Raw genomic sequence first — 18,583 nt, 5'->3', positions numbered from 1 at the left:
GATTAGAATGTAATCATTGAGGCACTTCTGGGATCCAGCATGAGTTACTCTGCAGCTCTCCAGACAAGCCTGATGTCACTTTTGTTTCAGATGACCAGAAACCTGCCCTTCCTCTCCACCAAATTCCACGCCTAAGTACCACATTACAGAATCTAGACATTGCTCACCAGTAAAATTCATGAACAGACACAAGTGCAAAGCAAAATGTCATTTTATTTAATTCAAGGACTATTTTCCTTCTAGTATTGCTGAAGGGATCACCTCCTGGGGAATTGATCATTACAAAGTCCCTGTCTAAAAGTTCAAGTGCTCTTGTTGTACATTCTTTTGAAACACAGAAAACATAATGACCAAGTAGGTGGGCAGCTACTTGCAGTTTTAGCCCACCTAAATTAGCATTGCTTCAGGCTAGAAAACAATTCAAGTAGTAAAATAATGAAAAATGTTAACCTTTAAGGTCACTACCATATTTTGATCAAAAAGTCCTGAATGTATGAAAAGAACATTTGTACATGTTATGAAGTTGTTTTTTAACCAGACACTGTCAAAGATGGCAGTTAAGTATTTTGGACCAGTTGTCAACCAGATATTTAAGAGTTCTATCTGAAGGTTTATTACCAATTTCATTATGCAATTCACTTTTCACATTAAGCTCTTTAACAAAAGCAACATAGACCCGCACCAGAATCACTGTAGACAGATTTAGTTTTATAGAATGCCCTTCTGAAAATTCGTTTCAAAATAGAGATGCTTTTTCTCCAGAACTGTAAAAGCCATAAAAATGCAAAATATTTGTTAGGAAATTTTTAATCAAAATTATTCCTTAATGTTCAAAATAACATTTAACCTCCTACTTTTTTTTGTTGTTGTCATCCACATATTGACCAATAGACTAAACAGGTAACAATGGTTCACGTTTTTCCCCCACCTGAAACATTTCTTCTACACAGGCCCAAAGATAGGCAATACAGAGATTCAGGGACATGGATTATGCATGGCAAAGGTAATCCTCTATCACTTTAATTTAGAACAATTCTGATTCTAGCACACAACTTGGAGTCTCAGTTGTTTTCAATCTGCTCTAGGTCCAAGTCCCCACAGTCTAGAGGGAAGATTCCTTCTTCAGTGCTCTCACAATCACTCGTGTCCTCGTCGCTTTCGCACACCGCGTCTCCTTTCTTATAATCCCTTGTTTTGAAGCTACGTTGGCATGACCCGTGGTGCCTCCCTTCATCCAGCTGCTCTTTCATCGGGCTGGAGCCAGGGGTGATGATGTTCATAAGATCATTTGAGTCACATGGGGATGACACAATCGTCTTCATTTGTGTGTCATCATCATCATCTTCATAGTCAAGCGAGCAAAGACTTTTGGAATTTTTTAAAGTCTGCAATTAAAAAAGAGAAACCATGACTATATTAACCATGACTAGACAGGAGGAACAGAATAAATTCTTGAAATTTTTGTGTGGTTTGAGTGTATGTACTCAAGAGTGCCACGTGCTTTAAGTAATCCTGGAAATGAGAGGCATGAAGAAAGAGGAAGAATGGCATTTACTTACTGCACAGACTTTGCAGGGATATTTTGCCTAGATGCTCACTTGTGAGAAAAACAGTCCCATTTTTTATGCAGGGAGATCCAAAAACCTATCCTTGGTCAACTACATGAGGAGAGAGAGACACCCACCCAGCTTGCTGTATTGGGTTTCTGGCAAATCCAGAGCAGAGCATTTGGTGACACCAGCATTTAGGTCAGACAGCTGCTGCAGCCTGGTCAACAATTAATTTCCCCTGCAGACAATGAGCCCTCAGGCATCACCTCTGTGAGGCTGCCAGGACAACTGGCACATTTGGGTAATCTCAAACAGAAGAAATCCAAGCCTCTACTGGGAGCATCTTGCTCCACAGTCAGTTCAGTTTGTCTTTCAGCTGGGCACTGTCTGAACAAGAGCTCAGAAGCAATTCTGTTTAAATTCAGAGGATATTAAAACTAGAGGGGCACTAATCTTTATGTGTACAATGGCAAAAGAAAAGAAACACTCAGCAAATGGGGTACCTCTATCAGAAATAAAAGGAAAAATGGTCTTAGCTCTTCATGAAGCTGTAAGGGGATCCTTGGCTAGAATCCAGAGAGCATTTAAGAAAAGACAAATACACAGAGAGCAGAACTTAAATTTTAACAAGTGAGAAACTTCCAAATTGTCCCTCATGCGAGCACCCAGTGAGAGGAAGGTGAAATAGCCAGGGCTCCTCTGAGAGGTGGTGCAAGACATAATGTCACACTCATTTTCAGTCTCTCACTGGTTAAGTGACTCCAGTCTCACACACGGCAATCATTGGATTACAGGGAGATCCACAGGGAACAAGACCAACTTTCACACCCATTTCCAGCTTCCTCCCCCAATTTGTCATTTCTTAAGTATTTCATATTTGTTTATTTGAAATGGGAACATTGCAACATTCCTAGTATGCTGTATTCCAGATGCTCTTCCAGAGAACAGGGTAATGGTTCCTACTTCACCAATGCACATCAGCACATTAGGGGGCTTACCAGTATCTTTGGGTATTTTTTAAACAAAACTTCACAAATTCAAAAGAAATTTGAATTAGCCTTGTCTGTATACAGCTGATTTAAAAAGGGAAGTTCACTAGAGGAGGAGATTAGCCTGATCCCTTAGGCTGATGTTACAAATGGAACACCTTGCAGACAACCCCACTGCCACACTGCAAGGTCACACAGCTCCTTGGACACACCTACATCAAATCTACAGGGAAAGCTCAGGTAAAGAGCAGAGCCCTCAAGGTTTGGAGCTCAGCCCCAGCTCAGGCAGGCTGAGGGTGATGAGCAGCACTGGGATGGGATGGTGGCCCCATCACTGGTACCTCTCCCTAGGGAAGGCAGCATTTCCCCTGAGCCTGCACCACAACGGAACACATTTCTCTACTGATCAGAGGCTTGTTTTGCTCTTCCCCTGCTCAAACAGCTTTCATATCTCACTTTAAATGGTTAGTTAACAAGTCACACATTTCTGGCCAGAAAGATCTGTAAGGGATAACCTAGTTTGTTTGAACAAATAAATAAGACTTCATCTAGGAGCTGATTTATGCAACTCCAAGGCCTCCATGTGAAGATGAGTTCTCACAAAAAAATTACTGCTGGTCATAGTTCTGTCCAGAGCAAGTCAAAGTCTTTGTTAGCTGTGGTTAGAGCCCATGTCCAGTTTTGCATGTCACTAACACCAAGATAAATAACCTTGCATGATCAAAAAGACTTCTATTTTCAAATTTCACTGCCCTGTGAGAACACTTTGGTACAATAAACATACCTGATTTCAAAATGCTTCATATAGTACCCTTACAGTTTGAGTTTCTTTCTAGGACTAACAGCTATAAACTTCTGTCATATTTACTTAAAAGCAAACTAGCATATTTTTAAAGTAAAAAACTTTAAAGTGTATTTTAATCCTAAGTCTACTTCATTGCTTTGAAAAACACAACAAGATGTGTTCTATCTCCTTACAGGGGACAATATTTTCAGTTCTTTAAACTTATAGTAGGTACTGGGAGGGAAAGGAACCAAATAAAGAGAAGCTTTGAAAGTTCTGCTTTCAGTGTTTTAGAAAGGAATTCCTGAGTCCCCCTTCAAAATATCTTTTATTCAATTTACTGCTAGAAATTAATCCAACCACACAGCTGTCTTTCTAGAAGGTTTGTGTACATAAATGGAAAATTGCCTGTTAGCTGTACTGTGCTGAAACCACTTGAATGGGAACTTTTAGCCGGTTTCAACACAACAGCAAGTGCATTCAACTGGTTCTTTGTTCACCCACTTGTCACAACCTCACCAAACTAAAAATAGGTGGATTTATTATCTCGCAGCACAATCCAGGCTCCTTTCACAAAGCAAAAGGTAGAAATTGCAATGCATTCAGGCCCTCTGAACTGCAGCTTTCCATGTTACACTGGTACAGTACCACACCTTTCAAGAACAATTGTGCTCAGTGGGGAGCCTGCGAGTACTTGCTCAATGGTCCTCATTTTATAAAGGATGCTGGACTAGCAAGACAAAAGAGTCCACAGTTGGCAATGGATAGAACTCAATCAGCTAGAAGTATTCTTTTGTGTGATGGAAAAAAAGGGGGGAAAAAAAAGAACCTCAGTTTTAAAAGAAGTGAGGCGATAAAATGTCTGAATATTAAGAAAAAAAACCCCAACTTTGTACCAAAAACAATGGTGGGGAAGGAAATAAAAGAAATCTCTCTAGACCCTTGCCACACAAAGCAAACAAGAAAAGCCCAGAGCAGCTTGAAAGGAAGCTAATGTCTGTACTCTTTATTAAACCTTCAGCTCAGAAACCCGCAATACATCACTTTCCAAATATAAGAAGCAATAAGAAGGTTGTTTTTGTTTTACTAACAAAACTAGAGCATTTGCTACAGTAGTTAAGGAAAAAATAAGACATTTATGTGCATGAAAACCTAGTGTATAATGGGAGCAGCAGTTCTCATGGTTCTCCCCCAAGCCCCCATCACCCTCCAGGTCCCCAGTCGGAGCAGGGCTGAAGATCCAGCTGCTCATAAGAGGTGCAGCTGCAGCAGCTGGCACACTGAGGAGCACAGCAAGCCTCAAACCACCAGGAGCCCTCAGCCCATCCTATTCTCAGCACCAGTTATCACCATGGGATGGGTTGCTCCCTGAAGCCACAGGCTTAGGGAGAGGGAATTCATCAGACTACTCAGACTGGTTATTTGGCTTGCTTCCTTCCCATCCTGAGATTTTTGCCTATGATGGCACAAGAGATGCTGCTTAAAAACTGTTAAAGTCTCTCTACCAGTAATATGAAATACAGGGATGGTGCAGTGATCCTCATGAAGATGAGATTCTGGAATTTCCTGGAGTATCAGCATCTAATCCAAAAGCAAAATACTGAAGTAGCAGAACCCAAGCATGGAGCAACATGTGGCTTTTTTGTTCCTTCCTTGTATCTAGCCAGCTGATGGAGATGGGCCAAGTTAGATGGGCTGCACTTCTCTGTTAGAGCTTCATGGGTCCCTACTTCACTTCCTTGAATTAGGGTTCCTGTAGCTGGCTCAAAAAATGCCTTTACTGATGGTATCTCCTAGTTAAACTTCGGATCAGAAGCACCACAAACAGCACAATGCATTTGTGTTTCAGACACCAGCCCATCCCCAAAGAGGTCACAGTTGAGTCTCAGCAACAACAAAACCCAGCCATGGTACAAATTTGTTATCTGAAGAGATTAAGGGGAGGGCTTAAGGAAGGACTTTTTAAGAACTGACACAAAAGTCTGGAGCCGAGCAGCTTCCAGTCATACAGAACAAAGCTTCACCTGGCTGACATCACATCCAACCACACACAGATGTGAAGGGTGTCCCTCCCTGTAAACTGAATTTTCACTTCATGCTCCTAATTCCTAATTACACCTAATTAATACCTTCACCTGTGACAATGCAAGCTGGAGATGTGTACAGTGTCTACTGTAAACCATTAGAAACGTCAACTAGCTGTATTTTAAAATATCCCAGTGTCCTAATCCCTGCATCTTTTACTATGCATGAAGTGAAAAATAGTAAAAAAAAAAAAATGCTGTGTCTATGTAACAAACCATTAATCGTTCTGCAGAGTAAATATCTTGACATTTGACTCTGACTTTTCTGTCTTGAATTGCACTGAGCATTTTGTGAACACTCCAGTGTTTGCAGATAACCTTTGCTTTCAAGAAACTTGCAGCTGAGTAGAAATGCTGCTTCACTGGTACAAAGTGGTGCTGACAAGAGGAAAACAATACAATATTCTCCACGATGTTATGTGCTTCAGGCCTGCTAATGCACTACAAGTTAAAACCCAAAGTTAAGTGGGAAAGAATCTCTCCCTGTTCAAACAAGAAAATGAAAGGTGTAGAAATACATTAGATTTTATAATTCAAGGGTCTAGGAAAATAGTCCAGATCCAAATCACTGCAGATTTTTAAGTTATGCATTTGAAGTAAATCAAAAGAGAAGGAATGATTTTTCTTGCATGAGGTTAAAAAACAAGCAGTGAACAAAAATATTTCTATTTATTATGTGGAAACCATCAAATCCCAAGAAAATTCCTGATACCTTCATGGGCAAAATCAAATCTCTGCTCAAATTTATTTGGGAACCAAAGATGCTTTTCTCTTTTTTCAACTCTGCACTTATCCCTTGTTTTCCTGGAAATTTAACATGTACTTTTTTATATTAAAAAGGCAATGTTTATGGCATCCTCCATAGCTAGTAATCAGAAAGAACTGGAACACTGGATATGAATGAGAAAGAGCAAACAGCCTCTAACATTCTGCCACATAATTAGACACTGAACTATAATAACCATTCCTTCCAGCAGATAAAGAATTACTGCTGCAATTCTTGCAGTCAAATAAGGTGAAACTCTATTTGCAATGCCAAAGACCCAGTTAAAAATCAATACAAGCTGACAGCAATACACAGCAATATGGCTACAACTTGAAATGACAATTGTTCTGTGCTTTGTCTCTGCTGAATCTTCAAAGATTATTTCAATTTTTTAGATGTAGGTGCCCAGGAAGAGAAGGAAACTGCCATCAACTCATTTCACATCAGGTGCTATGATGTAACAGGCTTTCATCTCCCACTAGCCAGACTGCTCTAGATTTAAGTGTGCAGTTTTCTGGTGTAGTCTACCATGAAAGTTGATCTATTTATTGCCCTAGATATTTGTGCTTATATTCTAAAATGTGCCACAGTATCCTCATAAGTTTTGTTTATAAGCTGCAAGAACATGTGATTTAGTTTGGTTATTTAGTGCTATTAGTTGAAAAAAGTAATATGACTTTAAGAAATATTTAAGTGAACTGCTGAATTTATCTAATTATGCTCAGATATGACAGAACACAAGGCTGCTCATTGTGTGAAGGAACTGAGAGAAACCACTGGAACAGTTTAAGTCTCCAAGTGAAAATAATAAAATGCACAAAGACTGGGGGACAGGAGGGGAAACTGGGGTTCAGTTCCCTGACTGAATATCACTGAACCTACACAGGGTCCCCAGTACTGGTGAGGGGATTTCAGGACTCAGGCACTGCAGCCTTCAGAGCTGTAAAGCAGCCTATCCACCTAGCTAGGAACCCAATTAACATCACTGCTATCACACCCCAATCCAAACAGCCAAGATGGAGGCATGGCAGATCCCAAATACATGAGGGATTAAAAATATCAATACCCAAATACCTATTCCCCCTTGCCCCAAACTCAGACTTAAAAATCATCCATCATGGACACTACACCTAAGACAGCAAATTGCACACTCAAACTAAATGTGCTCTCAAAGTGTATTTTCCTTTCAGTGGTTTGCAAAGATGATCTTAAAAACTGAGAGTATCCCCAGCCCCTTTCAGAACTATCAGCTCACCCCTCTGGTGCTTACAGAGTACACGTACTCAGTGAAGTTCCAGCATTAAGTGACATGGAAACTAAGTAATTTAAGCAGACTGAAGAAAGTTGGGCAGCCTAAAAGTGTTTAAATTGAATTTAAGCAGCTAAAACCACTACTGTCATTTTGTAGTTATTCCTTTAACAATTACATTTTGGTCTGATGGGGAAATTCATGCAGGAAACTCAGTGCAGGGGTTTAGCAGCTTCCACAGGTAAAGACCATTCATCTCAGGGGTTAACTTTTGTTTGCTTTTAAAGACAAATTGAAAGCTAAGCAAGTTAATGCAGTACTTAATGCAATACAGTCAAGAATATGATTCAACACTAGTGCTAACATGGAAAGGGTGAACATATATAGCAAATTTCCCCTTTATAAAGCCCAGATCAACATTAAATCACATTTTTAAAATTTTACAGTACAGAGTTTTAATCAAGATATTAGTCTTAGATTTTCTAATTCAGTGGATTTGTGAACTGTAACCTTTTACCTTCACTGTCTGAGTACATGTAAATCATGCAAGCTTTTATTGTAAGAACGTGGAACTACACTCTAAAAACATCAGGCCTACCTATTTCACCTGCATGCAATTAAGCAGAGAAAGTTTCAGCTATTCATAGGACCAGTCCAGCAGGCACCTACAGATGCTATGAATTATGCCATTAGCTACAGCAGAGGGGGCTCACACAGAGGATTTAACTCTTCTGAAGTGACCAATAATCAATACAGTGCCAAAGTGGAGCAGTGACATTGTTTTGTTCAGCTGCACAATACATTACAAGGCTTGGGCCAGGGACAAGGAGGTTTAAGGCAAATAGGACAATTCCTAGATAAACTACCAATGTTCGTCTGAAATGCACCCATGCATTAAAACAGAGGTTTCTTCAAAGGCAAAGAAGCACCACAGAAACAAATTATTCCAAAGGGCACTGAAAGAGCAGGGAAAGGACCTGGATGATGAGTTCTGGCTCTGTTGATTCAGCAACAGCTGCAGTCAGGGGTCTCTGCACTATCACAGAAATTCTTCTGCCTCAAGGTAAACCACTGTCTTTGCACACCTTCACCTAGATTATTTTCCTACTTGCTGCTTGACCCTAAACACATCTCTACTATGGATAATGAATTTATTCTCCTTACAGATAGACTGAAGAGCTGGACAATACAAAATTTGGCCTCTACTGTGCTTGAGCTGCATAAGCTCAAGAGGCTTGGGTCTGGCAAATCCAATCAGCCAACAGCACTAATGAGCAATGGTGTGATGAACAAACAGCTGCACCACTTGTGTGCATACAGGGATGATAAACACATCTGGTTTTGTAGTAGAAGGACACAGAGGGAAACAGTGTAAGCACATTCTCTCTCCCAGAAGCAATTCATGCTTTGCCAGAGTCATTCCCTCTTTTCCTATTCAAGAACTATCACCTTTCCTTTCAGAAAGAAAACAGGCTGTGGAAACAAGGAACAACTTAAACTGTGTATTACCATCTTCCTTTGACAAAATTTAATAAAGACTTAGTTTAAATCAAATCCAATTAATATAGATGAAGAAGCATCTACTTTTCCACATTTTAGATTGGGAAATATTAGAAGGCACACATGCATCATTAACATGAGCCACACACATCCCTGAACAGAAACACAGGCACAAAAGGAGCAGCACAAGAAAACTGCTTAACAAGACTATGATTGCTTGCAGTACCATCCCTCAGTGTTCAGCATTCAGGATCCAAAAACAAAGACCACCCTGGGTAGTCAAAGCCTTCTGATGTATTATTCCTCTGACAGAGGAATTAACAGGCTACAATCAGCTCTGAAACAACAAACAAAAAGTTACCTCCAACCCCAGGAGTTTTAATAAGTTTCTCAGCTTCTAACTAGAAACATTTAGACAAGAAGAGAAAAAGCAGTACCTGTGCTTCCACAAAACTCCAAATAAAAAGTGACATTTCAAAGTTTGCCTTGCCATGCCATACTCTGCTCTCAACTAACACGGTTTAAGTTGACTGATTATGCACTGGAGTAACACAGGACAGGATTTGACCCTTGTGGCTTCAAAACACGACCATATTGGCTTCATTTCCTGCCATTTATGTGTCATCTATTTTTATAGAGAAGTGCTATTCCTGAGAAGTTTAGCCAAGGTCTTATTCCTTCATGACTTTGCTATGAGCTGCAAACAATTACTTTAACAACTGAATCACATATGCACCAATTGCTGCAGTATACATCCATGTACCAACTTCTAAAATTCCTGCATGTTCTCTTTTATTTTTATCCTCAAGTCCAACATTAAGTTGATATGATGGGTCAAACTTAGGAGAAATTAGAGAGGTAAACTCCAAATCCTGATTCCAGTGCTGCCCTCATTAGTTACTGACAGATGTCAGACTCACCTATATTATTGGGTTATGCTGGAACTCCATCATAACTAGCATTTTAAGGGATTCTATAATTGGGCCATAAAGTTCACTTCTGCCAGGGGAGGGGGATGGGGGAAAAAAGGGAAAACTACCCCATCAGCTTGGGAACAGTTCCCCCTTCTTCAAATCAATTTTCCACTAGAGAAATACTTGTCCAAAACAAAGCCCCAAGATCTTGCTATGCAAAGTGCACAGAGGGACACATGGGCACAGTCACACACAGACAAAGCACAAGTGCTGCTATGAATCTTCTGCTCAGCTCAATGCAAAACCCACAATTTAACAGTAAATTCTTCCAGGAACATTAATTCAAACTGTAGGTGGACCTTCACCACTAATTATTTCCAGGGACAAGTTAAATTGAACACAACGCATTTGTTTAAGAAGAACAGAATTAGTACCAGAGATTGAAAGTAAATGGTGCAAAGACTGCATTTTTCTAGCTCAGTATCTGATTTTGGACTATTTGAACATTTTGGAAATAAGGTGGTTATTGACATTTAGTGACAAGATTGCTATATATTTTTAATACTAAGTCAACTTGTACTAAAACTTCTGTTTGAGAAATTAAATTGAGACAGGTTTGTTTATTGGTTCAAATACCAAAGCTGACAGCATGTCAGCAGTTGATGCTCAGTATGTTTTTTTAAAAAGTCAGGAAACCATATATGTGGTCCTCTATCCTTCAGTGTGCAATACATGTTTTAAAATCCATCACACCAAGTCAGAGGAGAAGCAAAGTATACACAACTTGTCTAAGGCAGAGCCAACACTCCTATTCCTAAAACATTGAGGTAACACTAAAACCGAGTTCAACCTCTCACTGTATGGCCTGTGTTTTCCTCTATTGTGTAGTAAATCCAGTTTGCACGAAAAAGCTGCAACATTCAAAAAAAAACTATACATTCAATTACTACATGTGCTTTGTTCTGCAGATGAGGATCTGTTTATGCTAGCCCAGCTTGCAAACTTCCTTTTGAGTTTTAGTCACATGGTTACTAATATAATGAAAACTGAAATCAGGAAACTCTTCAGAAGTCTCATTTATTTAAAATTCCTTTTCTGCTAATACTTAAGTTTTATTGCCAAACACATGACATCAGAATAAAAATGAGTACTTTCAAATAGAGAAACAGATGAGCTATTTGATTATCTGCAGCTCACCTTCACACTAAACCACCACCTCCCAGATCACTTATGCAGAAAACCTCTCCTTATTAACTATTTTCCATTAGAAGTTGCATCTAACAGCAACTTAAGAACAGGACAAACATCAATTTGTATGTACTTGAAAAAACATGTAAACAAGTCAATATTTCCCATCCTAATGGAAAAACTGACATCACTAAGTGATGTGGAGAAAGTCTCATCAGTTCATTTTCACAGGCTTGAGATATCTGTTCTGCTTTTATCACAGCTATGCACCAGTGCATACATGCAGCAGGCATTGAGCAATGCAATGCAAGACCAGCAAAAGACCAAGGGACAGTTAAATTGAAGACTTTTCCAAGTGATTTTAATAAACCTCTCTGCAGAGAAAAGCCTCAAATGAATCAACTTGGTTTAAGGTCTCTTTTAGATGATGGTGCATCAAGTCAGAAAGTGACTGTCAGAAAGCAAGGGAGGTTTCACAACAGATAACAGAGTATGGAAGAACAAAGTCTAATTTCAGAGTTAAGTCCTCACATTCAGGTACCACAAAAATGTACAAATCCATTCATTTGATTAACATGTTATTACAAAAATACTGAATATTTAAAGAACCATCTCCCTGAGTTAAATTCAAAGATGTACAACTCTTGATAAATTTTTAGAAGATTGCACTGGGATATTATTATTTGCCAAAAAAATCCAGAAAAAGTTCCCATATCAATGATGAAACACTACTCGACACTTCTGCTAGCCATCATCTCTTGCAATTTAGAGTACAGGAAAAAAATAACTTAATCCCCTGCCACCTGCCAAAACCCAGATGGTAGAACCTGAGAAAAGTGCTCTCACCTCTCTTTAAGCCCTCTGATGCAGCTTAGGCACATTAACTATAAGTACCCTATATTTAACACTGAACCATAGCTCAACTCAGTATTGTATTGTTTTCCAAACAACATCACCAATAATTTTAGCATAATCCAATTTTCTGATGGGATAAGTAATAATTAAAAAAATATCCACAGCTGGCTGAAACCTGGCATGTGGGTCAATAGATGGCCCCTTTCTTTTCTCATAATGTCAAATGCAGCTGGTCTGGTACTCATTAGCTCTTTCAGCAAAGAAACTTATTGTACATACAGGAACTTGCAAGAAAGGAAAAGCAACTCTGCAGCAGATTTTTAGCTGCCTCCTCTTCTTCTCAGCACGTTGCTTACAGGAAAGTACCACAAGCACACACAGAGCTGACTGCAGGTATGGCAAAGCAACACAGTGATGAGCAGCTCTGGCTATCTGCAAGATATTTGTTACAGAATCCATTCACAAAAGAGGGGAGAAACCTCCATCCTTAATGAGATTTCCTTTTCTTCACTCTCCTCAGGGCTTATACTCCCTCACTGTCAGAGCACAGGGAACCTCCAGCACAAGGGCTCACTTCATTAAATGCCATTTCGGGCCTAATTTCACATTGTGACCCACTCTGGCGAGGCAAAGAAAGCAAAACGCCAGATGCTCTCTGTGCCTGCTACCTCAGCAGCGTTTCATTCACTGCTCCAAAAAACTTCCAGGCATCCATTCAAAACCAAGTACCCCCAGCCTGCTCTGTCCTGTCACAGGACAAAGTGCTGGCTTGTCTTCAGCTCACTTTTGATGCTTGCCTATCATCTCCCAGCCCAGCCTACTCCTATCTCCTTTCCTTCTTCCCAAGCCTGCTGGAATTTGAACTTTAAATGGACGCCCTCCATGGCAACAATAGATAAAGGAGCCTTTGATTGTTCATGCGTTGCAGAAAAGAAAGGAGGAGATTCATCCTGGCTGCGACCTAGCAGAAACTCATCAAGCACAGCTCCCCTTCCATTGCAATGGGATGCCTGAGCCTCCAGCTACTCATTCAAGCTCCCTGCGTCTATGTTTCCATTCAAAGAGGATGAATTCTTCAGGTTTCCCCTGTTAAGGAATTAAATGTTGATCCTGTGAATGAAGGGCAACACCAAGCTTGGAAAGCTGCCAAAAGGTTCTGTAACACTCAGCAGTTTGGAGTTAATTCAATACTTATTGATACCTAGCAGGATTTATAGCTGCATTATTTATAAGGGGGGGAATCACAGAGCCATATTTAGACCTTGGTAATAAACTATTTTTAGCACCATCTGTTTTTCTGGTTTGTTCCCTTGCTTAGGCAAGAGCATGCTTTTATCCAGCTCCCCCTTCCTTGCCCATTTAAAAGAATCCACAGAGTCTAAACCAAAGCACAGTTAGTATCACTCGGAATATTTATTGTGCAGCAATCCTCCTAATCATGTTCTGGAAGTCAAACCTGCTGACTAAGGACAGTCTTGGGCTGATGTAACACTATATCTTGTCTTCACAGAACTGAGCAGATTTTTTTAATGCAAGGGGCAATGTGTTTCACACAAAGGAGGTTACTATCTGGAAAGAAACAACTGATCATTAACTGCATTAAGCCATCTGAAAAGTGGCTCACAACTCCTGGCAGTGTTCTTCTGGGACATAGTTGCCAAGTTTCACCCTCATTAAACACATAGATTTTTTTTTTTTTATGTCACAAGTACATTCTGCCAGGCCAGACTGCTGTTAGAGGGGGAGACAAATCATAAGCAGCTGCTGCAAGCACCTTGTTTCAGAGATGAGTTTTAAGCTGCAGCTGTTACCACTCAAAAGCTCCCCCAAACCTCAAATTACCTCTTAAGAGTTTACGTGGATATTCTGCTTTTAGTATGTGACAACACTGGTGGCCTCTGCAGCATGGCAAGGGACAGAATGAAGGGATTGCTGGTTCCTTGAACTCTGAGAGAAGCAAGGCTTTGGGTACTTCATGCTGATTAAGTTCTCAGAAATGCACTTGATAGCAGTAATATATTCATCTTACCCTCCCAGCTCACAAAACCTTTGTTTTTACCCAAACAGTAGAACAAATATTCAAGTTTGACTGTTAACTATGTAAGAAATTTTACTGTAGAGTAAAGCAGAAGACTCATGTAAAATATGAGCTCATGGAGGAGCTCTTACTTGTTACAAAGGGCAGCAGCAATAAGGGCTGCAATCTGGTTTCCTAGCCTTGCAGCACAGGTCAAGCAGTCCTAGGAAGCAGACTGCACGCAGCAGAAAACCAAAATAACTCCCAGCATGTAGTACATAGGTCAAAATTAAATTCTACAAATGCACAACAGAAACATACAGCCACTATAATGGGTTCCAACAAAGTCTTAAGGGCTTTGAAATTTTCAAGCAATCAATATTATTAATAGAACATTCATTTGGCACTGGCATTATGCAATAACAATTTCACTGTGAAGGAAATATAACAGTGCTGGCCACCCAGCAGCCCCTGGGATGTTTCCTTCCACTTCACTGCCTTTTTTTTTTTGTTGTTTTTTTCAGTGGAAGAAAGAGGACACAGCACTAACAGCAAGTACAACAAACTGCCAGGTACATCCCCGGCAGCACAAGACATGGACAGGCCATTCCCAGGATCAGAGCCAGGATGGTGAAGTCTGCTCCTGGTGAGAAGCATCTCCACACACCCCAGCAGCAATCACTGTGCCCATCTGCCAAAGCTCCCCACTGATGGGTTCTGTCCCTCTCCAGGGAAAGAAACCTCCAAATCTGTGCTGCTTGGAGAGGACACCTCTCAAAGGACAGTCTGCCTCAACTGAGAGCTCAATAAAAGCTGTTCAAAGCACAGAAATCAGTCTGCAGTACTTGGAGTGGCCACACAAAGCACATGGACAAAAGCCAGCACATACAGTAACTGTCGCAATAAATTTAAGATTTATTGCCAAGTATGTTTAAGAGTAAAAACTAAGATTACAACTTGTAGTTCAATTCCCTAAGGCTGTTGCATAACCTGCAAATATATTACAACATGAGGGCAAACTAATACTGGTGATTAACCAGGAATATAATCAGAGGATCTAGAAATCTTTAAAAAGACAGCTTGTTGCAAGCCTTATAGCAAAGCATCCAACTTTCAGGGGGCAAGGATGCTCACTTGCTTGCACATAAACATACACTTTGTGAAGATTTGGAAGGTATAACCCACCTGATCACTTTCACAAAGCTGACACCTTGCTAGCTAGTACATATGCATATTTAGTACAATTCTGCATTCAGATGGGACTATAGGGACAGATGAATCACAGTCTCAGAAAGCAGCTGGAGAAGATGATGGCAAAAAGATCCAGGATCAGGCTCACTAGGATCTGCCCATCCACCCTTCCCTTATACACCAGGTGGCTCTGGAAAGACAACAGCTATCTGTCCTTAAAAATCAGTGATCACAAAGAAAGGACTTCTTGATTAACTCTCAAGTCCATACCAATCTGAGGGGTGGCTGGGTGCCAGTGAAAGAAAGTGGCAAATCAGAAGAATCTGTACAAACTCCATTTATATCCTAGCCCATTCAAGGATCTCTCCCTTCCACCCCACTGACTGACTAAGGGATCTGAGCAACTGGGACCCACAAGGCCAACACAGAAACTCTCTCAGTCAATATTCTTACATAGCAAGCCTATGAAATTGATCGACAAAAAACAGGACCATTAGGAGATTGGTATTTTATCCTACTTAAATAGCTAATCTATAAATGAAGTTTGATCTTATCTATCTTGAACCTCCAACTTTAAAAAAATGCTCCAAAAGCACTGAGGTAGTTTGAACAAAATGTTACTTTTAAAAAAAGCCATACAATAAGTATTTTTTAAACCTCAGTAAGTTACCACTCCTCAGCATTTTAAATGGTATGATGATGATCATTATTCAGCAACATGTTTCCATGTCAAGGCCTCTAATGGCAGACCACAGTGAAAAAAGTACAGAAAGGCCTTTCAATATATACATGAATTGTGCATGTGCTCTGTAAGCAACCACAAATAAATCTTTGTCTCCTGACACTAGTCAGAATAAACATATCAATACTAGCCTACAAGGTCACTAACATGAACTTATTCAGTGTTAAGTCCACCTGATTCAGAATCGTATCACCCTTGTTCCTCCTAGCAGAAACATTTTATCATGACATGTACAAAATTCCCTGACAATATCCAACAATTCACCATTTTCTACAGTTGTTGTATTTACACAAGCACATGCTGTCTTATGCCCACTAAAAATGTCTGGAGGCCATCTGAGCGAGTTTGTGTTACACTCAAGTCAAGCTATAGGTGGGAACCCAAGTCTTGAGTTGTTAAGATTTAAGAAGTGGATGCATACTTCAGGTATTGCAAATATGCTTTACAAAGGATTCCTCCTACCCCCATCTAACAGAATAACCAGTGTATTTACCAGATTAACCACACCCTAAAGTTTTTGAATCAGACTCTATCATTACAAGATGCTTGGCATGCAGGCAACCTCACTGACTTGAGGACCCATTTATCCTCAAACTGAATTCTTCCTGCTGCCCACTCTTGCAGGGAGAGCACACCTCCTGCAGAGCTCAACCACCACAGAACAGAGATAAAATAAGCTGGATTTAAACTGGGGTTTTGTCCAAATGAGATGAAAACAACCAATCAGTTTGGAGCTCAAAGAGTTTACTGGTGCCTCAAAAGATGGGACTCAATCAAGTTCTTTGCAGTATACTGAAGCCATTCAAGATTATTAATTAACTACTAGCTAACTACTAAGGGTAACAGAAAGGACAGAAAATTCTCATTTCTTCTTATGGCTATTCTTACTCTTCACAAGGTGTCCGCTCCCTAGGAAAACAAAAAATTTGGTTCTTTTAGAATATGAACACCAGAGAATAGTGTTTTTCAACATGGAGCATATATACACTTTAGTCACAAGTCTGAAGTGAGTCTGGAAGTGAAATACACTCCACTGCAAAGTTAAGGATTTCTGCTCATATTAAATTCTATTATTACATTCCTACTCACCTGACAAAGTACTTCTATTTAACGAGCTTAAGGGCCATTTACCAGCCCAACTGCACACTTGCATGCCCTGAAAACACACCTTACTGTGCCAAATATGTGAGCTTGGCAAAATTGAAAAAAGCAAGTTTATTGCTCTGGGACATGCAATTTTAACAAGCCTTGGAAATTCAACTTAAAAAATTTTTGGTTCTACAGTAACACAGGCTCAAATTACAAGAGTTACACAACCAAAATATTAAATGCTTAACACAGTGGCCTGTGCATTGAGCACTCAGGACAGTACAACCACTCTGAAATCCCTGAAACCTTCAACTCCTTATTTTGATTCAGGAAAGTATCCTCAAAACAAGTATGATGAGTAACATTCTCCAAAGAAAAAAACCTGCTAGGCAAGCTATTATGCAAAAGTAAACTCTAATTAGATGCTGAAAGAAGAAAAACAAGGAAAAAAATCCCCACACTAAGTTTATATTTGAGGGGTTTGGAGCACATAAAGAATCTCAGCCTCTGGATCAGTTTTTTGTGCACTAATGAAGAATTTCAGCAAGGCTCTATGTTGACTACCTTCAAGCACAGCTTTTTTCTGCCACTCTCAGCACACACTACAGCAGTTACAAGTAACCTTGAAGCTCTACAAAATAGGACATGACAGTTAAGCCACAAGCACCTGTCACATGTGTTATAAGATCTTTCATACTATTTGTACATCATAACACTACTTCATATCACTTATTTCAACCTACTAGTTCAAACTTAAATACCCTTGTAACATGCAGCTTTTAGAAAGGACAATTTTCAACACACTGGTTGAAATGGAGTTACCCAGCATTAGATGAAGTTCAGAAAACCTTCAGTCCTGCTAAGCAATTTATACCACAGTATTCTTGTTCCAATACTGCCAAGACCACAAAGTTCTCCTCCTCTTTACTGGTAATGTGAATTACTCTAGAAGACAAGCAAAGCACACTCTGATCAACGTAAAACAGAACTGAAAACTGAGATAGTTAAAATATAACTAGACAAAGGAAAAAAGTCTCATACAGTATCAAAAGCCACACCTGAAGAACACTGGGAATATGCAAAACCCTTTCCCAGAAGGACAGTATCTTTTCAGAGTTTAAATTGCTCAACCTCTGGTCTTAGAGGTTCTTTTAAACTCTGCACTTGTAAAACCTTGAGAGGCCCAAGCAATTATACAGAATTTTTGAGTTGTGACAAACAAGCCTGCCTCTTGCATGAGGAAAAGGACCAGAGTCTGATTTTAGTATTCAGGCTTGGCTGAGGGAAGGCAGTTGCTTTAGCAGGGAGCTAGAAATGTTAGTAAGTGTGGCATGGCAGCCTCCTGCTACATGCATCCTTCCTGGGTGAGGAGGCAGAGGGGAGACTCGAGCTACATCAGGCACCAGGGACCCCAGTGAAGGGACAAGCTGAGCCAGGCCTTGGCTCTCATGCAGACCTAAACATCTACCCAAGAGTGAGATCTACCACTTCTCCTTCCCCTTCCACTCACAGGCACAGGATGTTGTTCTCCTATTGCACTAGAACATTGTGTGCTTTTGAAAATGAAATAGTTACATACACATCTGCAAGTAGAATTTCAACACTTTGATATTTCTGATCGAGGCAGACAATGCAATGATACCTGGAACACTAAGGTACTGCAAA

The 18,583-nt window shown here is 40.0% G+C and overlaps 1 protein-coding gene across 1 annotated transcript in view; it reads right to left on the bottom strand.

Moving 5' to 3' along the window:
- Positions 1 to 193: 193 nt before the first annotated feature.
- The window catches only part of FAM53A (family with sequence similarity 53 member A), a 68,895-nt gene continuing 50,505 nt past the window's right edge, over positions 194 to 18,583 (bottom strand). The window contains exon 5 of the mRNA XM_033061114.1: positions 194 to 1,385. Within this exon, the coding sequence (XP_032917005.1) occupies positions 1,062 to 1,385 (324 nt within the window). The 3' untranslated portion in view covers positions 194 to 1,061. The remainder of the gene's footprint in view (positions 1,386 to 18,583) is intronic.

Source organism: Catharus ustulatus, chromosome 5, assembly GCF_009819885.2.
Source record: "Catharus ustulatus isolate bCatUst1 chromosome 5, bCatUst1.pri.v2, whole genome shotgun sequence".
NCBI lineage: Eukaryota > Metazoa > Chordata > Aves > Passeriformes > Turdidae > Catharus > Catharus ustulatus.
Note: the sequence above shows the minus strand (reverse complement) of the source record. Positions and strands in the feature narration are given on the sequence as shown.